A 21,241-nucleotide genomic window follows, 5' to 3' on the forward strand; every position below is an offset into this window, starting at 1 on the left:
CTAGAAATAAGATTTATTTTGCTTTAGCGGAAGAACGTATTTACGAGCTATAGTCACACTCACGTCACACTAGATTCAATTGTCCAATTAATTCCGCTACTTGACCATAGATGGCGGTATTCTAAGTAGTAGCAATTATAAACTTAATTACTTTAAACATATGGTTGACATTTGCGTGATCGGTCGATTTTTTTTACTACTCAGTTAAGGCTGCACCACGTAGCTCAATGAATTACCTATCGATATCGATAGATACTCGTTATTTTGTTCATTCGCAAAAATAAAATTAAAAAAGGTCATTATAAAATTGAATAAAAGTGCTGGTATGTATGCATGCCTTTTAAAAGTATGCACAATAAATACTGCAACGTATGAAAATAGATAAATTTTATTTATTGCCCTTGAAATAAAATATATTTGTTAAGAAACTGGCGTTTCGAAAGTCTTATTTTTAATTTTAATAAATGGTGTATGCGAACATTTATGTATATATTTTTCGACTATTGCCTTCATCAAATCGGTAACGTGATTAGACGCAGGAATCTCCGAATCACTTTGTCTTTTTGAAGAACCTGGAGTGACCACATTTATCATTTTGTGGCTGAAACCAAAATTAAATTTTGAGAATAAATCCGTACTAATATTATAAATGCGAAAGTGTGTCTGTCTGTCTGTCTGTCTGTCTGCTATTTTTTCACGGCTCAACCGATCAACCGTTTTTGATGAAATTTGGTACAGATATAGCTTGCATCCCGGGAAAGGACATAGGCTACTTTTTGTCCCGGAAAGTTGAAAAGTTCCCACAGGATTTTTAAAAACCTAAATCCACGCGGACGAAGTCGCGGGCATCATCTAGTACCTATATAAAAATGAATAGGAGAAAAATTAATTAGTGTGTTTATGAATTAAATTTGATATTTAGTCAGTCAATCTTCATACAAAAATATAACTAAGAGGTGTGTTGTTTTGTATTATAATATCAAGTATTTTCAATACTTACTGAAAGTAATAAAATAAAACAAGGTTATTTGATTAAAAGACTTAACGATTTTCATTGATGGAAGCGCAGTAGGTTTCGTATATCTATAAATTATCCTTTATTTGATATTATAAAATCGACTTCTAAAAAAATGTTCAGAGCATATCATGCTTGATTTGGTTGGCATCCAATTAACTCTACCCGTTGCATCTATCCATTTCTCTTTGAAGCTTGCATCTTTGGGAAACCTAAAAATATTTTAAATGAAGGTTAGAGGAACTACTGATGTCTATTTAGTGATCAATGCAACGTCTCACTCATTAATAAATTATAATTATTGCGTTACTATTTATTTATATCCTTGTATCGATATCAATCGATAAATTCAATATTCTACTTGGCCACATCACTATTTGAGTAGCGAACACGGAGCGAAGTAGTTTCGGAATAGAATCAATCCAAAATAAACTTTATCTTAATTGTTTAAGGTTGATTTTGACTAACCATTCTATTAAATATTAGTAAATTGAAATAAATTAAGATTTATTAGAAAACAATGAAAATCGTACTTACCGATAATACGAAACACCTCCATTTTTAAGATTTTATCTCCTACTATCATTTTTACACTACAAAACGGCAGTTGCTAGGGCAATATGAATTTGTCGCGAGACTACCAACTCCACGCGATGTTAGAACGCGACTGGGATCAGTTAAGCGTAACTACGCTTAATTGTGGCACGCGTGCCACGCCTACTTAGCACTTCCACTGTTTTTTCTGTTCCGTGGTGAGTACACTGTTTTGTATGTAGAGTTGTTTAAATATTTTGTAACTGTCTATCATAAACGACACAGTTAAATTATGACAGAAAAAATCAAATATGATGATGATGATTTGGATGTAAAGTGGTTCAAATATTTTGAAACTTCTCAGAGTAAGATGAAATTCTTCGAACACTAAATTATAGGTTGCATAAAGTTTATTTTAATCTACATTACAATTGGAGTGATGTTGTTCAAATATTTCGGAACTGTTTTATATTATAGGACGAAATTTACGAACTCTCTATTATTATTATTATCGGGAAGGAAAAAATATTTACTTCAAGTTTACTGTTTCATTAGAACTGTTTTGGATGTAGTGTCGTTTAAATATTTCGGAACTATATATTTACTTATAACACTGTAACACGAAATATATCGAGAAGTATAATAGATATTATATTATTATTGGGAGAAAACTTTATTTGCTAATACATTATAATTTAATTTTTTTATTTCAATTATTTTGTATGTACAGTTCTTATATTTCGGAACTGAACATTATATTAAAGGACACAATCTGAATTTTGTAAATTTAATGTGACTAAAATATTTAGTTAAGTATGTTACATAATATTAGGTTTCTTCAACTATTTTGGAACTATTTAGTGTTTACGTGTTCTAAGACGAATTCTATCTAACACTAAATTAATCGGGTGCATTTTGTCGCAGTGTGTGTCGCTACGTGTGTCGGTGTGCGTGGGCTGCGCACGCGTCTACGGCGGCGTATTTACTCTCGCGCCCATACCACCGGCGGCACTCATGCGCCGCGCGACCTGCTGTCCACACGCGCACCCCACCACGACCAACTCTGTGACCCTGCGACCAACTCCACAAACATTTGGACACAGCATGTGCCAGTGACCGAACGTCAGTGATAGTGTACCATAGTGACTTTACACACATCGTGATATGTGCTGAAGAGTGAACCAGAAGTGATATATTTAACAATCGCAGCCTCTACCGTAACTTAAATGTAAGCTTGTGTTTTTATTATACAAACAATTACAGTGAAAAAACCTTTTTACACACTCCATTCCATCATAATTCATGTACCTATTCGGTAACGCCGTAAATACGGTCAAAACAAAACTTAAGTCAATTACTAGTATTCTGTATTTTCGCACAAACAACAGTGAATCATTAAAAAAACTAGCTATCATACAGCAACATAATTATTCATGAATCCGATAACGCCGCACTAAACAACAGCAAAACAAAAGTCGAATTAAAAAGTTAATTTCCGACCCAGATCTCACGGACGAAAACGTGCTAGAGGCACACTAACAATTAGTATTCTAGTGACTCCAGAAAACAATGCAGTAGTATCGCGACACAAATATTAAATTTCGAGTTTCACAGAGCCCGAGGCCCGAGGCTCAATGACAGCCGTCCAAAGAAACACCTGTGAGAAAATATAAACAAAAGCGCTTGTTACGTACGACTACTGTCTAGGCAAAGTATTCTGCGAGAATTTGAACAAACATTAATAACGGAAAATTTATTAAGCTAAGCGTGACTTACGTATTAGGGCTTCGTTGTATGTAGGTTTAGCTTTGAGACGTTCGAAGCTGTTCATAATAGAGATATCGACCAACGCATCACTAGATCAAACGTCGTAAAATAATAAACATAGGTTAGTAAATAAGTAAATTGTTCCTAAGCTATGCATTTCGCAACATCCTATTAATAAAGCTCGTAAGCAACATGTGACTGTATAAAAAACAAAATAACTCTCGAAGCGTAATGGATTCGTGATGATATATGATGGAGGTTTGATTGAAACTTGATAAGTTATAATAACTTAAGTAAGCATTAAAATAAAGTTAGCACGATATGTTAAGAACTCGGGGAATAACCAGTGACGGATTTCGATAATGTATAGAATAAATAATAGTGAAAAAAACCGATCACATTATTATGATAAAATATTCAGATCTTGACCGAAACTCGATACATCCGTATAACGGGAATTGTGAGTCTGATTGATATAATATGTTACGCGTGAGAAATACTAATTTGATGTCTCATCAAGTTGGACTGTTTATACTTTACACTTCATTCAATACTGCAATACGTAATTTAAATGTTTTGTCATTAATTTGCATTTAGATATAAATAAATCTATTTTCATTTTATTAATATTCTAAAAGATAAAAATCTTTTAAATGAAATATTAAACTTTCAATTAACGATAAAACTTAATATTTTCATCAATCTAGTAATACGATATCGATAAAACGCGACAAAAGCAATTAGAGCAAATACAAGTATGAAAAAGTTGCATCTACAAACATTTAAATAAAAACAACGTACTGAGAAAACTACAAAATGAAACATTACCTAAAGCACGACAAAATATCGATAAATATGAATAAAAGTAAATATTCAATCATCTACATAAGGTAGTAAACATTGATAACGATTAAGTACAGGAGATGAAAGTAGCGCGTATGAGAGTGTACCTACAGAATTGTAACTGCATGATGACATAATACCGTAAATAATCAACACACCGTCTCACGCTCGTACGGACATTGGCAATATATCGAGCTGGGATTAGTCAAGCTATAGCTAAAGGAAGTGTTGTAAAAAATGACTCTATAAGATTTATAGATAAATCGTTATTCAATTCTTTGCGGCAATTCGTAAAAATGTATGAGAAACAACAATTACAAAGGCGGATGTTGGAAACAAACGTGAGATATTTTTGTATTTCCCGGACCGCACAAAACTAGTTAACCGCTTTAATAGTGATATAACCACAACACAGAATAATAGATCGTAATCTCAACGGTCAAGCTAAATAACACTTTGCCGAGATAAACACGATTGTTAGGCGTGTTATTATAAAGAGTAAAGACCAACGGACGAGATATACCTGAATGCAATTAAGATTAAAATTATAAATAAAACAAGTTATATTTCTCATTACAAACGATAATAAAACAAAGATTCCGAAAAGAATTTAAACACTATTCTGATTTCAATAAAGCAAGTTACCCTACCCAGTCTAAAGATTTACAAGATAAATTTTCAACAGACTAATAAGTTATAACGTCTAACAAAAGATCACTAAGTCTTTTTATGGAGCAATTCAATGTTACAGTATGCCTCCTACTGGAATATTGAAGGCGACCATCAAATGCCATTAGCTGCGAAACCAGTTTTATTGCATACCGTACGAAGCTAAATAAAGGTTGGCATAAAGAAAATTGTAAGCTTCTAGGTTATAAGAATGCCGCATTCCCTAGTAAGGCTGTGAACGCGATGACACAACGAATCACCTGCGCCGAGTTACCTTTCAACTGTCTACTACATGTCCTAGTCTAGACGGCTTCAACGTCAACCAGTGAATCAGACTCGATGTCAACCACGTCATTTCTGAGGAAGTTATTAATAACTTACGACTTTATTAAAATCTGGATGACATCAACTGGATGACCTAGGTTATTTTAAATCTGAAACGTCATCCATTGAATTATAGAGAGAGCGCGGGAGGGCCTAGACTTTCGTTATTGTATAAAATCTGAAAGTTTCAATGCGTATTGTCCCCAATACATGGAGGAACGTTAAGCGACTATGAAGTTACACCAAAGACATATTAAAGTTTAAGGGTGTCTCGCAGGGGGTTGCCACAATACTAAATGTCGGGCAATGCATGACGTGATTTCTAATACTAATCCGAAAAAACAATAGATTTTATACTTCGACGTAAGATTTTAACACCTTTGTAACCTGTTATCTACCAAAGTCACCATGCTCCAAACTTCAATTCATAGTCGCTGATCGTTCCTCCCGTGTTGGAGAAAATTCGCATAGAAACTTTGAGCTTTTATAAAATAACAAAGGTCTGGTCCTCCCGGGCTCTTAGACCATTATTGTGCTCAACCCTTGAGTGTTTACATTCTGCCATGTCAATTACTTAACGACGCGAGCGTTCGTACCTCAAATCAAAGCCGTTCCAACTTCCAATACGATGATAGTACAAACTGAAGCTTACGTCACCTCTCGTATACGCGGATAAAAAAGCGAATCCGGCTTATATGTCGTGACGAACATATTATATTACAAGTGTATTTGGGATAAAACTAATGAAAAAATGTTGCACAAAGTATTATTGGTCTTGTTGTATCAAAACAATAGCAAGGTTCCCAGGTATTGCGTTTGAAGTTTGAATGTCGTTAGGCACTCGCCATTCGAGTTATTTGATGCGATATTTCATGTATGACTACGAACATATTATAAAAACATGACACCTTGAGAATCTCAGTTCAGAATTTCACTTGTATGTATAACGTCTACCACGTCTAGTCAGCAAAAAAACATAACCGATATAAAAAATATAACACAAACAATTTTCTATTTAAACAAAATAATAAATGAACTTCGAAAGGTTAAAGAAAATTTAATAAATGGTTAAATTTTTTGACACGCAAGGACCCTGAAATATAGATATCAGGGGATTTTCGTAAAAAAAAAGAACTTTAACGAAAAAGTCCCACAAAAAAGGTCAAAGAAAAATCGGAAAAGATCGCGGTATCGCAACGTGCGTTGAGTCGACATAAAATCGGGCATGGCTTCTCGCTGCCTTAATAAGTCAGCCACAAAAATCGGTCTTAGTCAAAAAACGATAGTCTGCGTTTAATTACACATAGTTCATTAGAATCAGATAATGACCGCTCGAATAATTGGAATAAAATTTCGAAATTCTCAAAAAGCTTTCCTAGCACGAGCGAAGGACTCGGGCGCAATCTAAGGTTGCCTATTAAACCGCCACGCTCCGAAAACCACCAAAAGGTAGCGCCCAGAGCGGCGGAAAAAATTTTGAAACCCATTGCACAAGCGGCTCATATTAAACAATATAAAACTAATAGCCGTTATCTGGAACATAATCGGTTAATTGGCCGTTTACTCCATACACCTTCCCATCTCCATCCGATTGAAACTATCTCGATACTAAACTTGTACTTACGTGTTCGGCTTCCATGCAAAATCTTACCTGCAAGAATAAATAACGAGGTTAATTGGTTATGCAATATGGTACATTTTTTTCAATGTTAAAACATGTAAGTTAACATTAACATAAAAACTTTTAAGTAAAACAGGTTGTTTTACCCACATTCAAGTTTCGATAAGTAGATATTTCGTTCTCGCAGTTTAGGTGGGTGGTACCAACTACCCAGTGGCGTGTGTCGTACGTAGGATTCGAAGCCAAAGGAGCCTTATTGGTTAAGTTATCCTTAAGAGGCAGATCAAAGTGAAAAATCATCATTGAGCTATGAGTATTCCAACTTGGATGAACAGCCTCTATGATCGCATACCACTAGTAGTATCCCTGCACTATCAAATTTGAGAAATTAGAACTCTAAGTTTCACAATATTAATTCACAATCGGCACAATGCAGATCCTTACTAAGATATCGGAGTTCATATCGTCTTTGTAACGAATTTCTGTATAAGTAATTGAAAAATCCGTCGCAAGCTTTAAGCAAATATACGACAGTGAAGCTTAATAAAACAGTTTTACAATGAGGTTAATTGATTATGCAATAAAATGAATTTGTTTGTGAAAATAAAACGTAATGGAAAGCCAACGACATAACGAGTCACGTCCGAGAGGTTCAATTTAGCGAGCGGTTTAAATTATGTGAAAACTACGAAAACTTATTTGTATGAAGATGTCGTAATACCAATTACGGACAGACGACATAAGCGTAAACAACTTAGCATTACACGCAGGATTACACGTAATAAAGCTTGAAACAAAAACAACGCGGGACGACGGTAACTAGCCCAACGCGGCTTATAGATGTTGTAATAAAAGGAACAGTATGAAGGCATGTGTTGAAATCGTGATCCTGCCATCGGGGTAGCGTATTGAAGTGTATACGTGCTTATATGCCTATACTTCAGTTCCTTGTAATAATAAAATTGTATTACAACTTCTAGAAGCCGCGATGGACCACGTTACGAATTTGAGATATGTACAAGAAATTATTGAATTAAAGTATAGAACGGCTTTTTTTTTAATCATAAACATATTACACAATGTTGATACCGATATGACCCTGACCATCTCAAAGACAAAGGCTGAATCTAACATTAAAAAATCTTGTTTGGAATTATAGCTAACATACTGCGTTGATTGTTGGGAGAAATTGTATGATGCACGTCCAACGATATTACGTGAAGCAAACGGCTCCAACGCGCGTTTAATGCCACAACTTTTAAGAGCAGCGTTGAACAGGATGCCTTGACGCGTTCTGTTTGTTTCAGCTTTAACGATGTATGTGACCACCGACCAAATTACGACACAAAGATCCAAGAAAGTCACAAACTAACAAAAGAAAAGAAAGTGCACACTCATTAGTCTCATAACGTGTAGTTTTAGCGTAGTTACTCTATTTTACGTATCAGGAAAGATAAATTTAATATTTTCAAATCTTAATGTCATCTCAAAATATTAGGAAGGCCAAATAAGGAAAATGAATTTTGTAAATGGGTCTCCATGGTCTACTCTACTTGTCTTATCTCGTTATTACAAAAGTGTACATAACATCTATGTGAAATTTTCCGCTTTAAACGTGTTTGTATGATTTGTATATATGATTTGTATTGATCATACATAATTTGTATGATCAATACTTTTAAAAGTACAGTCAGCTTTTTTTTTAATTTAAAGTTTTTTTTAAATAAAATATAGCCTATATCAACTCAGGAGTAATGTAACTAGCTTTTTACTGGTGAAAAAATTTTCAAAATCGGTTCAGTAGTTCCAGAGTTTAACACTTACAAACTTACAAACCTCTTAATAATATTAGTATAGATTCAGATTTCAGTCTCACAAATAAATAAGCCCACCCGTGAGACGCCGAGAGATTCAATTAACTCTTATAAAACACGGTCTGTTATTGAACTATAATTGAATTAAAATAATAACCCAGTCGATACTCGAGTCCTAACAAGCAATAAATTCATAATTAAGCTTCAACTTATTGATTACCGGCATGCCAATACGAAATGCTTACACAATAGACGATAACCTTGTATTCTCAAAGGCAGCGTAGGTATTATAAATCATAAATCCGCCAACAATGAAACGCATGACAGGCAGCATAGCCACAGTACGAAATACTTCGGCCCCGAATCGGCGCGTGCGCACTCACAACCGTGTTAAAGCTAGTCACGAATCTTTGAACCGGAGCAGTTTTTTTTTGTAAACCGAGCTTCACACAGTCTTTCTGCTGCTAGGCTCACGGAAAGTGATCATATGTTCTGAGATAGGACACATTTGTTTAGATGTCTTCTTCATCGTGTTCTTCTGTTTTGGATTTCTTGTTTGCACTTAAATGCCGCGCCTAGATGGTCTATTCACTGTTGTTTTAGAGATATTAAAATTATTGTAATAGATCTAGGAGGGATATTCCAAACTCTAGGCATGTAGACTTTCTGTATAAGGAAAGCAGAATGGGATATAGACAACTTAGGGATTAATATCCACGCTCATTTGCGAAATAGTAAAAAGATGGACAAAATGGAACCTAACGGCGAAATTTTTAAGTTATTTTTTTTAAACAAAGAAACGGATAGAAGAAAAATCAATACAATGGCAACAATATAGAAACTGCAGTACAATAACTTTCGTGACAGGCTTCGAAACACGTACGCAATAATACGGAGTTGCTAAACGCGGCAAATATTATTACGAGCAAATAAAGCAAAACATTGCAACAACGTCATTTATGCGGTGGGACAAACTAAATTAGTCTTAATATCGAGTTGTTTTTACAATTCCCACATTAAAACGCAAGGTCATGAGATAAGAAAATGCTTAGTTTCAAAATTTTCTGCAAATATACCTAGCTATAGACAGAGAGTTTCCATTGTACTAGAGGTGGTTATGTTCCGAAAAACAGCCTAATCCTGACTTGTGAAAAAGAACCAACTTTCTGTTATGTACGCTATGCAACCAGGCCAAGTACTGTGATTTTAATCGCGATCACCTTTGATTCACTAATGCCTAAATTTCATAGAAATTACAGCAACAATACCATAAATTCAGCCAATCATACTTTTTGTGCTGAAGGTGCTTCTTATACTCTGTCAAAGGACGCGATTTTAACACCGGAATTCATACTCAAGATACGGGTTTTCTTAAGAGGACGATTCAGACGAAATGTGTCATACACAAACTGAATGCATTGCATAAAGGTTGAATATGACACGTGTCGTTTAAATCGTTCACTAAAAAAGCTTCTACTCTTTGACTATGAATTCCAGTGTAAGAATACAATATTTCAAGAAGAGTATAAAAAGCTAAATATACGAGTTATTAAGTGGGGCGTTTTTTGACGCCTGATAATAGAGGTCTGAGGATAATGGATCTCTGTAGTTTTAACTCAATGGCTTTAGGGTCATTATAAGAATATAGGATGACATAATGCAATAAGGTGCAGTGCAAACAATCTCAAACTGGTTGGTTAAGGCTTCGCCTTGACCAAACAACTATGACATGAGCCCTGACATTTTAAAGATTTGTTTTTGTCAATCAATAGTCATGTCATTGAACAAATTCGATACTAGGCCGATACTACCAAAAAATATATCCAAAGCAAATTTATTTCTTTCACACTTTCTACCTGTGTCCGTTATAGACTTTGAAACCACCATGAAACCGGTTTGGGATAAACGATGTTTCTCAAACCGGTTTCATTAGAAAGGCAATAATGCGAAGACGTGTTTAGACCAATAACAAAATTAATTAGGCAATTTTTCAGCGTAGTAGCACACGCCGGATAACCGCTAGTAAAATATAAATCAACGATATCTAACCCAACTACAAATAAAGTAATTAATCGTACGCATTAAAACGTTGTTTTAAAACAATCAAACGATTATAAACATCGATCGCAGATAATGATCTTTGTGGAAACAATCAAATACTCAATTTGCAACTGAACTAAAACTTGTCACCATAATTCAAATCAAATCCTTTATGACACGTACCTAAAGCCTACTTTACAGGCACTAATTATCGGTACACGCTCTATCACCGGTCCAAAAAGCAGAACCTACAGTGAAGAAACCAGCCAGTGGTTACTCTTTCAAATTCAATTTATTTAATACCTTGCGTTAAAGAAAGGCCTAATAACAATAACGAGTTTAAGTCGTTCGATATAAAACGGTTGGCAATCCGACAGACTGGCACGCGCTTGGTAATGGTACATCATTATTGCTAATTCCGCCTTGTATACGTCGGCCCAGTGCACTCGGCGAATTGTAGAGGGTCACTTCGAGACTCTCGTTTGTTAGCCGCGCGTGGCTTGCCGGCTTGCAGAGTTTCGGTGCAATCATAAAAATTATCTCGGCGCAATTCGCAAACAGCTTTCCCGCGTTGGCCGGCACGCGCCGTACGCGTGACAACGTGAACTGGAGGCTTAACAACAAAAACCTCTTTGTCCGTAAAGTTTAATAATACCTACCAGTTTCATTAAAAATCTCACGATTTCAAGTAGATAATTTTTAATAGATAGCTCTTTGACTTTTAGTATTGTCGAAAATCTATAACCGTGATAAAGAATAAAATTAAAAATACACTATACTGTATGTTTCCTACTACAAAGATTTTCTTGTTATAGCGTTTAAATTCCAATGCTAATGGATTTGCTAAGGTTACGAAAGCGATAGATTAGGTTGATGATAATTGTGACGCGTGCTCAAATGGTTTCTTTTGTTAAGTTACCGAAGCAATTTACATTACTTACCATAGAGCTTTAAGATACAGAGACTTATTCTGTTTATCCACCCTAAAACAGCCATCCTGGGGTGTTTACTCGGAAACTTGTGTCCGTCTATCCATCCCGCATTAAAAAATAATATATGTATGTACAAATTCACCGTCCAGGGTGTATAGATGGACACGTTTCCGAGTATACACCCTAAGGTCACCCTTGGGGTGTATACTCGGAAAGGTGTTTTAGGGTGAAAAACGGAATAAGCCGATAACGATTTCAATATATTCAAATAATACTAATCATAAGATTAGTCATGGAAATACGATATCAAATGATCTCCACTTAACACAATAAGGAAATATAAAATCTATATTATCTATAGAATGTGAATTTTATAGCTTAATTATAACTTGTCCAGCCATTAAAATGTACTTGTACTGACACATAACATTAAGGTCGTCAAAATGTCCTAGAATTTACGAATTAAATGGAGCTAGACATTTCGAAACAACCAGTGTAATTAACTTTTAAGTTATAAGAAACATGGCCGCGAGCAAAACAATAATGATACAAAATTTCAATACAACATATAAAATTCTGGTGTACATTCTGTTATATAAAACGACAAACTGACTTACTGACATAATATCAACATACGCCAGTTAAGTCTATAAACTTGAGATTTTGAAGAATTCACTAAGAAACAATTTTCTGAAAGTCCACCCAAACCAATCCGGTGCAAGTCAGCAAGAGTCTAAGAGTCAGTAAGAGGACCTGACTGACTGACATACCAATACAGTTCAAGCTTGGTCTAGAAACGTGAGATTTAACACGTAGCTTGTCTCTATAATGTAAACCCTCCCTAGAGAGGATTTTTTGAAATTCCATATAAGCGAATCCGATGCAAGTTAGCATTAGTCGAATAGTAAGAGAATCGAACGACATATCAACGTACAGCTCAAACTGTTAGGTTGTAAGCTTTGCTCGTAAGATAGAATGTAGAACCCTACTTGGTAAGGATTTTGAGAAATTCCAACGGGGTTAAAAACCAAAATCTACGCGAACTAAGTCATGAGAAAAGACTAGTGTAGGTAAATAGAGTGGGAGTATAATATGTGGACACTCTGTTCCGCAAATTCAAGGAGATCGATATATACAATTACAAGTAGTAGGTAGGTAGTTTAGCTTTAATACCGACCGACGGGTGGATGTAATTACGTAAATTGCCACTTAAAACGTCTATCGAACGACTCGATACTGAATATCGTTTAGATCCTGTTAGAAACCGTACTGGTAACTACGAAAAATTTCTAGATACTGTGGCTAATTCTGCTGTACACAATCTCTAGACTAAAATTACAGGTCTAGATTTTTTGTGTGTTGTTTCGGAATGACTACGCTGCGTAGGCCCAACTGGCCGCTACAGCGTCACTGGAGGGGGTGGCGAGCACAAAGCTCCTGGGAGTGAGCCCTAGGGCTCGACGAAATAATTTGAGAGGTCGGGGGGCAACGTCCTCCTAAGGGCGCCTACTGTGAGGCTCGGACCAGATGACGTTGGGATGGGTGGATTGGTTAGACTGGTTAGTCCGTACGCCCCGAGAGGTCGTCGCGTCAGCCGACGTCCGGGTGATGTTAGAAATCAGGGACCTCGTCTTCGCCGGCGAAGACGCTGCGAGATCGTTAAACGTGTTTAAGGCTATCCCATTTATAATGCTCCCTGCAGATAAGGATAACACTAGATTGGAAGATGACTGTTGAAAATCAAGAAATTCAACGTCATTGCCACCCTTCCGCAACCCGAATCCTACCCCACGAGCCGTCTCAGTCAAGCGATACACATACAGTCAGTACTTACACTATGAAATGTCTAAATAACCTATTAAAATGGCTCAACTGGAACAGCATATAGCGAGCATTGCTACAGTTTGATAAAAAATAGTGTTTAAAAGCGTCGAAATTGCATTCGGCGTATCCTGACGGTCGGTTGACGAACAAAGGCCGTTGGAAAGTTGGCGAGTCGACAATGTATGGTGCTGAATACAAATTAACAACAATGGTTCAGTTTCCCAACACCGCTAGAGAAAACAAAGAAAGTCTATACATCTCGTTGGAGGTGTTATTGACAACACTATGTCATTAAATCACAGCACTCAATATTGAAGAAGCAGAAAAATGTGATTACTGTTTGCGCGAAAACAATCAGTTAATGGTGAAAACTTCACTCATTCCTACGTTTTACGTGCACTTCTGATAATCCGTGATAGACAAGTGGTTAAGACGTCCTCCTCCTACTCGAAAGGTCGGGGGTTCGATCCCGGACATGCACCTCTAATTTTTCGGAATTATGTGTGTTTAAAAGAGTTAAATATCACTTGCTTAGCGGTGAAGGAAAACATCGTGAGGAAACCTGCATGCCTGAGAGCTCTCCATAATGTTCTCAAAGGTGTGTGAAGTGTACCAATCCGCACTTGGCCAGCGTGGTAGACTATGGCCAAAACCCTTCACATTCTAAGAGGAGACCCGTTCTCTGTAGTGAGCCGGCGATGGGTTGATCATGATATTATGTATGTATCAACGAAATCTTGATGTCATAACCACCTGTAATTTTATTTTCAACTAGCGACGCGCTTTGGGCTTTGTACGGGAGAGGAACTATTCCACTATACATTGTTTTCATACATTTTTAACTATTTACGCATTGCTCGCCACGAAAGCTCCTAGATGGGGCTATTTTTTTCGGCATTATTCACAATAATTATTATTATCATACGAGTAACTTGTTTTCGCAAAATGTTCATAAATCAGAGCCTTTGACCTTCTTAGATAATCCCTCTTTCTATTGTAAAACCCGCTTGAAAATCCGTACAGTAGATTCTGAGATTAGCCCGATCGAACTCAGTGCGACGGAGGCCTTTAATTTATTATTAGTGTGTAAGTTAAATGTAGTGAATTTTCAACAAAAATATTTAACCAAAATTTAAGTTATCTGTGACAGTTTTAAAGCCTCACTAAATCATTCCACGTTCCGGTGTGACCGCAAAACAAAATCGGGCACCTTGCGAAGCGAGGCCACGCCAGGCCAGGCCAGTCTCAAACACTCATGTCGAATAACTACATTAACAATAATATATTTAACGCATACTAAATTTAAATCTGTCGCTAAGGACATGCAACTTTTGTAGGGAACAATTGGCTTACCGAAGGTAAACGAGTAAACGAAAGGATGCCTTGGAGATGAGACCCGCAAATGTCAAACTTTATAAAACATTCGCTATGAACTTTACCACTTGGTTATTTACTGATGGAGATTGCTAAACTTGCTTACTAATAAAATAATAAAGGTTTTGATAGACAAAACGAGTGGCGGCAGCAACGCTTGACGCAACCGCAAGCACAAACCGCTGGTCTAGAAAGAGATTATGAATATACAGTAGCCGGCAAGAAATATTGTACATCGACCTTTGCAAAGAGATAGCGGTTTCGTAGAGCATTGTCTCTGTCGTTGAGACCGACAAAACGTCACATAGGTATGAGTGACAGAGATAATGCTCTACGAAGCCGAACATTGGTTTTCTTTCTAATGTATACCACTAAAAATGGATTTTCATATAATATATTAAAGAAGAAGATCTATAGAAACTTAAGAATATACGGGTATAGGTTTTCTCTGTAACGTACATATATCCCCACTAAAACAGGATTGAAGATGTCCGGAAATTTTAACCGAGCGAAGCCGGGGCATGTCAGATAGTTACAATATCTAAGGTACTATAATAAAGTTCTCACAAGCGCTCCGCAATATGAACACTCTCATACAGTTCCTTGAAAAGTCGCGTTAGACAAATTTTTTACGCGCCTCGCTGCCACCACGCCTTGTGTTTGTCAAAGCCTTAACTGTATTGATGAAACCGTATTTCATATATTACTCAGAATCAATAGATTGTACGACATACCGAAAACTTATTCATTGAATCAGTGAAGGTCATCCGAGATACATTAAAATGACTCAGATATCTAAGCAACCGGTGCTAAGTACTTGCTTTGAGTAGAACAAAGTCCAACACTCCTCCGTGAATTCCTCACGAATCCGGAATCAACAAAAAACTAAGGCAAAACAACTAAATTAAGTTTTAAGTGATTACTTAATATCACTTGATTTAACGGTGAAGGAAAACATCGCGAGGAAACCTGCATGCTTGAGAGTTCTCCATAATGTTCTCAAAGGTGTGTGAAGTTACCAATCCTCACATGGCCAGCGTGGTAGACTATGGCCAAACCCTTCTCACTCCCGAGCTCACCCGTGCTCTGTAGCAAGCCAGCGATGGTTTGATGATGATGAAATATAATTCTGACCAAGACAAAAATTATGACAAGAGAAATTAAAAACCATATTTAATAATAACTGAAATTGTAATTTACAAGGTCGTGGAAACCTATTGAGATACAATAACATAAATGACTTTGAATATAATCGATTTGGAAACTAATTTAAATATCGATAGAAATATTTTGCAAGGTACATGCGATCGGGTGCAACGCAACATTATCGAGTCGCTCACGTTTGTTTTATCGACTATAAAATCAAATCGGGTTGCCACGCCTTTCACAGAGCCCTAGGCACGCCGGATAAGGCTGCGAAATAATAAATGTTGCATTGCAATGGGTTCTCATTTTATATCGAACCAAATGCTACTTGATTGTAGATCACCTTTAAGCACATACAAAAAACAGGCAGAAATGTGAATGTAATTAAGGTAATGATCAAAATATAATAAGCAGATCGTACCCAAAAAAAATTAATATGTTTTTCCCTTGCAAGCAACCTTCACAACTTCAAAGCAACGTTACACGCAGAAACAAAAGAATGATTAAGTAACACGGTCTCAGGTTTAAACACGCCGGCCGATTTTGTCGCAGGTCACGCGGCCTTCCTGCCTTTTGATCATTACTCGCTAATTTCCAAATTAAACGCTTGATTCTCAATGCCAGCTAGATCGGAGGTGGTCATTCTGTACGAATTAATAAAAGGCGGGTGGTAGCGCGCGCCCCGCCAGTACTGTACCACTGTCCGAGCGTTTTATCTGCGCCCTTTCACTTCGCGCGCTCATGACCGACAACGCGGCGTGACCGAATAACAAAGAAATAATCGCTATCTGAGATGAGTTCATTAACTGTGCATGTGATAATAGTAAATTGTGTCAACCGTGCAATATAACTAAGAAGTGATGTTTTCTAAACTTTCAGATGGTGAGAGGGGCGACGTCAGTGCTTACGCTAGCGCTGGCATGGGCGTGCGTCGCTCGCGGCAGCGTCCTTGTGCCCACCTACGTGTTGCCGCCCGACTCGTTCGTGCGAGACCAGCGCTCCCTGGCCGCCAAACCCGACTCCGACCCCGCGGAGTCGCAGCGGATGATCAGACGCCTGATCGGCGGACACATGAAAATCAAACCGGAGAAAGACCATGGAAATTATAAAAATTCCATTAATCTAAATTCAAAAACCGAAAGCGGAAAATTTGCAGGAGTAATTGTGCCCGAACTGTCGGGCGGCACCGTGGGATGGAATCAAGGGATCTGGGACGACGGCATGCTCATGTCGAGCGCTGGCGAGGGGAAGGACGCCGGTAAAACGAAAGAGGTCGAAGAGGATAAAAAAACGCTATCCGATCAAGTGGCCGAAGGCAAATACGGACTGATACAGAACGAAATATTTTCTGAGGCGCCTAAACGACCTGGGATTTTGAGCTACGAGCCGAATTCAGAGACTAGATCGAAAGATAATCTACAAAGTCTAGGCGGACTAAAGAAAGATGAAATATGGCTCGCGGAAGATCATTTACTGGTTCTTAAAGGCGGCTCATTCCCAGAACGTACAAAGGAAACGGAAAACAGACCGTGGCCACCGATCGATAGCTATGAGGCGCCCAGAAGGCAAGTAAAACTACCACAGAAACCCAAAATACCACCGCCCTTTCCAGTTCGACTCTCCGACGACGGCCCGCTCGTCTTCCTTACGCCTAACGGCAGTGTCCCTGCGTCCCTTTTCCCACCCTACCCTTCAGGAGAAGGCGAAGGCCCTCTACCTCCTCCGTCATTCTTTTTCCCACCGGGAGCGTTCTACCCCTCGGGTGATTATCAGGGAAACTCTTCTTCCGGGGGAGCGCCGATGCCAGATCCTCCGTTCCCATTCCTACCCGGGAATGCGAGCGAAGGAGCATTCCCCTACCCTGCATCCATAAACGGCTCTTTTCCAGAAGGCTTTCCTCCGGGCGCAGCATTTCTACCACCACCCAGCAACCAGACCGACCTTTACGACGAAGACGACCCTTCGATCTACTATCCGCCGCCATACAATTTTTCTTATCACACTAACTACAAAAGTAACGTGCCGGCCGGACCTCTCGTGCCTGGAATAATATTACCACCACCACCCGATTTCTTCGCGCCTCTTGAAGAAAAAACTACGACAGATACAGTAAAAAGCACAAGGCCGACATCTACAACACACATGCGGTCGAAAGTTACGACGAAACAACCTTCAACTGTGGGATACAGAGGTAAATACAAACCAAGGCCTACAACAACAGAATCGTGGACAACTGAAACTCCCACGACAACATCCACCCCACCAGTGGAAGTTGTTACGGCTCCAAAACACAGAAAGCCTCAGCGCTTACACCCAATACCTCCAAGAAATCCTGTCAGAGTCCACAATCTTCCAGATGAAATCACCACGAAGCCAAAAACCGAAAAGCCAGTTTACAAAACAAGAACAAAACTAACATCAAAACCCATTTCGGTTTCGGTATTTTACGATTATCCAGAAACAGTTTACGATAATAAAAATCCAACGACTACTGAAAAACCGTACATTGTTTACAAAGTACCACAGAAGGCAAATAATGAATATACCACCGACATAACATCCACATCCGTACCGCTGAGGGCTTACTACTCGAACACTCAAAACGATGAAGTCCCCACAACTAAATTACAACCTGTATACAATCGTAAACCGAATGAAGACGCGATAGCTTCCTTCTACTTCTTCGATGAGCAACCGAAAAGTTCACCAACCTCCGAACCTTTCTTTGATGGAAGAAATTATTACAAAACTGTACCTAGTCAACGACCGTTTTCTCAAAAACAAAACGTGAACCAACAATCTGGATTTTCACCTTCTGTTGATGTCGCTTACGGTTCTATTGACCAAGCGGACGCTCTGTTCTTGTGGCCGCAAAAACAAGGTCCCCGAACGCTCACGCAAGAATATTTCAGCGTACAAAAACCCAAACAACAGAACGTGTACGTGCAGCAAATAAAGCAACGACCAGATGCATTCTACCAACAAATCGCTGATATTCAACAGACTATTGACTTATACACGACGAAGAGGCCAAAGGCGCATTCACATAGACCTCACTCTACTAAACCGAAAGGAATAACCTCCAGGCCAGTATATGAATTCAGTTACGATACAAACCACCGACCAGAAAAACTAGCGTTCAGAGCACCTAAATTAGACCCTGAACCATTCAGACCAATGGTGAGTTACAGCAAACCCTTCAATCTAGAGAACGAATTCAATGCTATCACTCCTACAGTTTCGTCGGGATATCAACAGTACCTAGTCGAAAACGCACAAGTAACGACGGAGAGTCCGACATCATCGAGATATTATCCGAAAACGAAAACACGGGACGAAGAATACGAAGACTCTATTTATAACAAGGAACCAACTCCGAAGCCTAATTTAAATTATATTCCAGTCCAGACCGGCAAACCTGTTCTGCACGTTAACAAACACCCGAGTACAACACCTAATCCAATCAGTCACGGTTACTATACTAAACAAGATGAAAAATACATTGATGATATTACAAAGAACTCTTTCGATGTGTTCGGACAGAAGCTAGAAGATGGAACTCATGATGTCAATGGCCTAGCAGTTACACCTCCCCTTGAGTCAGTGAAGACGCCTATCAACAATAATATAAACCTGCAATATGCGTACGAGATCGTCGATTCACAGAATCCGAATCCACCTTCTCTGCACAAGGACACGATCGTCAACGATCGCCATCCCCGCCCAACTATCAACCCCTACAGTGAACCTATACACCAAGGTTCACCGAACGCACAACTAGTTCAACCACCGAAACCCCCATCACTACTACACGACACGATAGTGAACGACCGATACCCACGACCAGAAATAAATCCTGACAGCGAGTTCATCCCGATACCGAACCCTGGCTACAGGACAGCGCAACAGTATAGGATACCATCGCAAGTACAAAGGCCTCAGTATACTGGTGAGCAGTATGACCTGAATAGGCCTTCGTTGGGCGGGGACACGGCTGTGAACTACAGAAGACCTCTGCCGCCTATAAACCCTGACGCGGAATGGATAGGGCCGGTGAACACGGCCGGGGAAGGAAGGCCGGGCTCATTCGTCTCGTACAGACTGCCCGGAGAAGGTGCGCACGTGTATTTTCTAACGCCGCAGGCAGCGCAGGCCGCCCGAGAGAGGTACAGATCGCCGGGATACGGACGGTGAAACCAAAGCTCTAGTCTGAACAGTACGCCGCAAGCGTTACGTGTAAATACAAAGCAAATGTGATGTTTAAGTGTCCTAAGTAGTATTAGAATGAAAAGACTAGCGGGCCGCCCGCAATGCCATAATATTTAAAGCGCAGTGAAGTGCGACAATTATGAAATAAACACTAACAAGTTTTTAGTGGAACTATTTATTAAATTATTATTGTTAAGAGACTGTGGTGCAAGCTTAGGAGATAAGTAATTTATTCATGTATGCATGCCAGTATTGATATTGAACTCATAAGATGTGATAGTGTGCGTGGGCATGTATGTGAACATTGTTGCTGATAGAATGATATGAAATACCTGTTATTTTTAAATTGTTTTATTAATATGAACGGTGACAACCGAATGTGATTTTTGTATGTCTTTATAAAACAAATGAATTAAAATAAGAAATAAAAATTAAAATGTTTAATATACAAAACGTTGTTTACTTGAAAACCTCTAGAAATTATAAAAGATACTGCATAATGTTTGAAATTGTTTAAATTAATCATAATAAAAAGTAAAAACAACTATGAAAATACAGTAGCCAGCAGAAAGTAATGTACATCGACCTTTATAAGGAGATCGCAGATTTGTAGAGAGATGTCTCTGTCGTTGAAACTGACAAAATAGGTATGAGTGTCAGAGACAACGCTCTACAAAGCCGTAATACCATTCTAAATGCCGATGTACATTACTTTCTGCCGCGTACTGTATATTATATTATTTCATCTCAAAGGAAAATATCTATCCTTATGTAACATCAAACTGAATGAATTTTATAAATTGAATAACATTATGCAATCATAGATAATATTTTATGCAAATTAACTGATAAAGAAAAATATGACACTACGCCGAGACGCGAAATACCTAAAGATCGCAAAAAATCAGGTCGCGAAAACAAGCGTACCTAAAACAGGAGTTGTTATAGACACTTTGAATTTTAAATCTGTATTAGAAATAGGTATTACACCAGCTTTTTTAGGGTTCCGTACCTCAAAAGATCAAAAAGGAACCCTTATAAGATTACTTCGCTGTCTGTCTGTCCGTTTGTCAGTCTGTCAAGAAAACCTATAGAGTACTTGACGTTGACGTAGAATCATGGAATTTGA

The 21,241-nt window shown here is 38.1% G+C and overlaps 2 protein-coding genes across 2 annotated transcripts in view; one reads left to right on the top strand and one right to left on the bottom strand.

Moving 5' to 3' along the window:
• Window positions 1-21,241, bottom strand: part of Naa15-16 (N-alpha-acetyltransferase 15/16) — a 141,728-nt gene that overhangs the window by 98,278 nt on the left and 22,209 nt on the right.
• LOC117992899 (uncharacterized) lies at window positions 2,540-20,580 on the top strand. Its single transcript, XM_034980616.2, has 2 exons — window positions 2,540-2,777; window positions 16,783-20,580. Exon 2 carries the CDS (start codon window positions 16,783-16,785, stop codon window positions 20,095-20,097), a length of 3,315 nt encoding a protein of 1,104 aa, XP_034836507.1. The 5' UTR covers window positions 2,540-2,777; the 3' UTR covers window positions 20,098-20,580.

Source organism: Maniola hyperantus, chromosome 22 (assembly GCF_902806685.2).
Source record: "Maniola hyperantus chromosome 22, iAphHyp1.2, whole genome shotgun sequence".
NCBI lineage: Eukaryota > Metazoa > Arthropoda > Insecta > Lepidoptera > Nymphalidae > Maniola > Maniola hyperantus.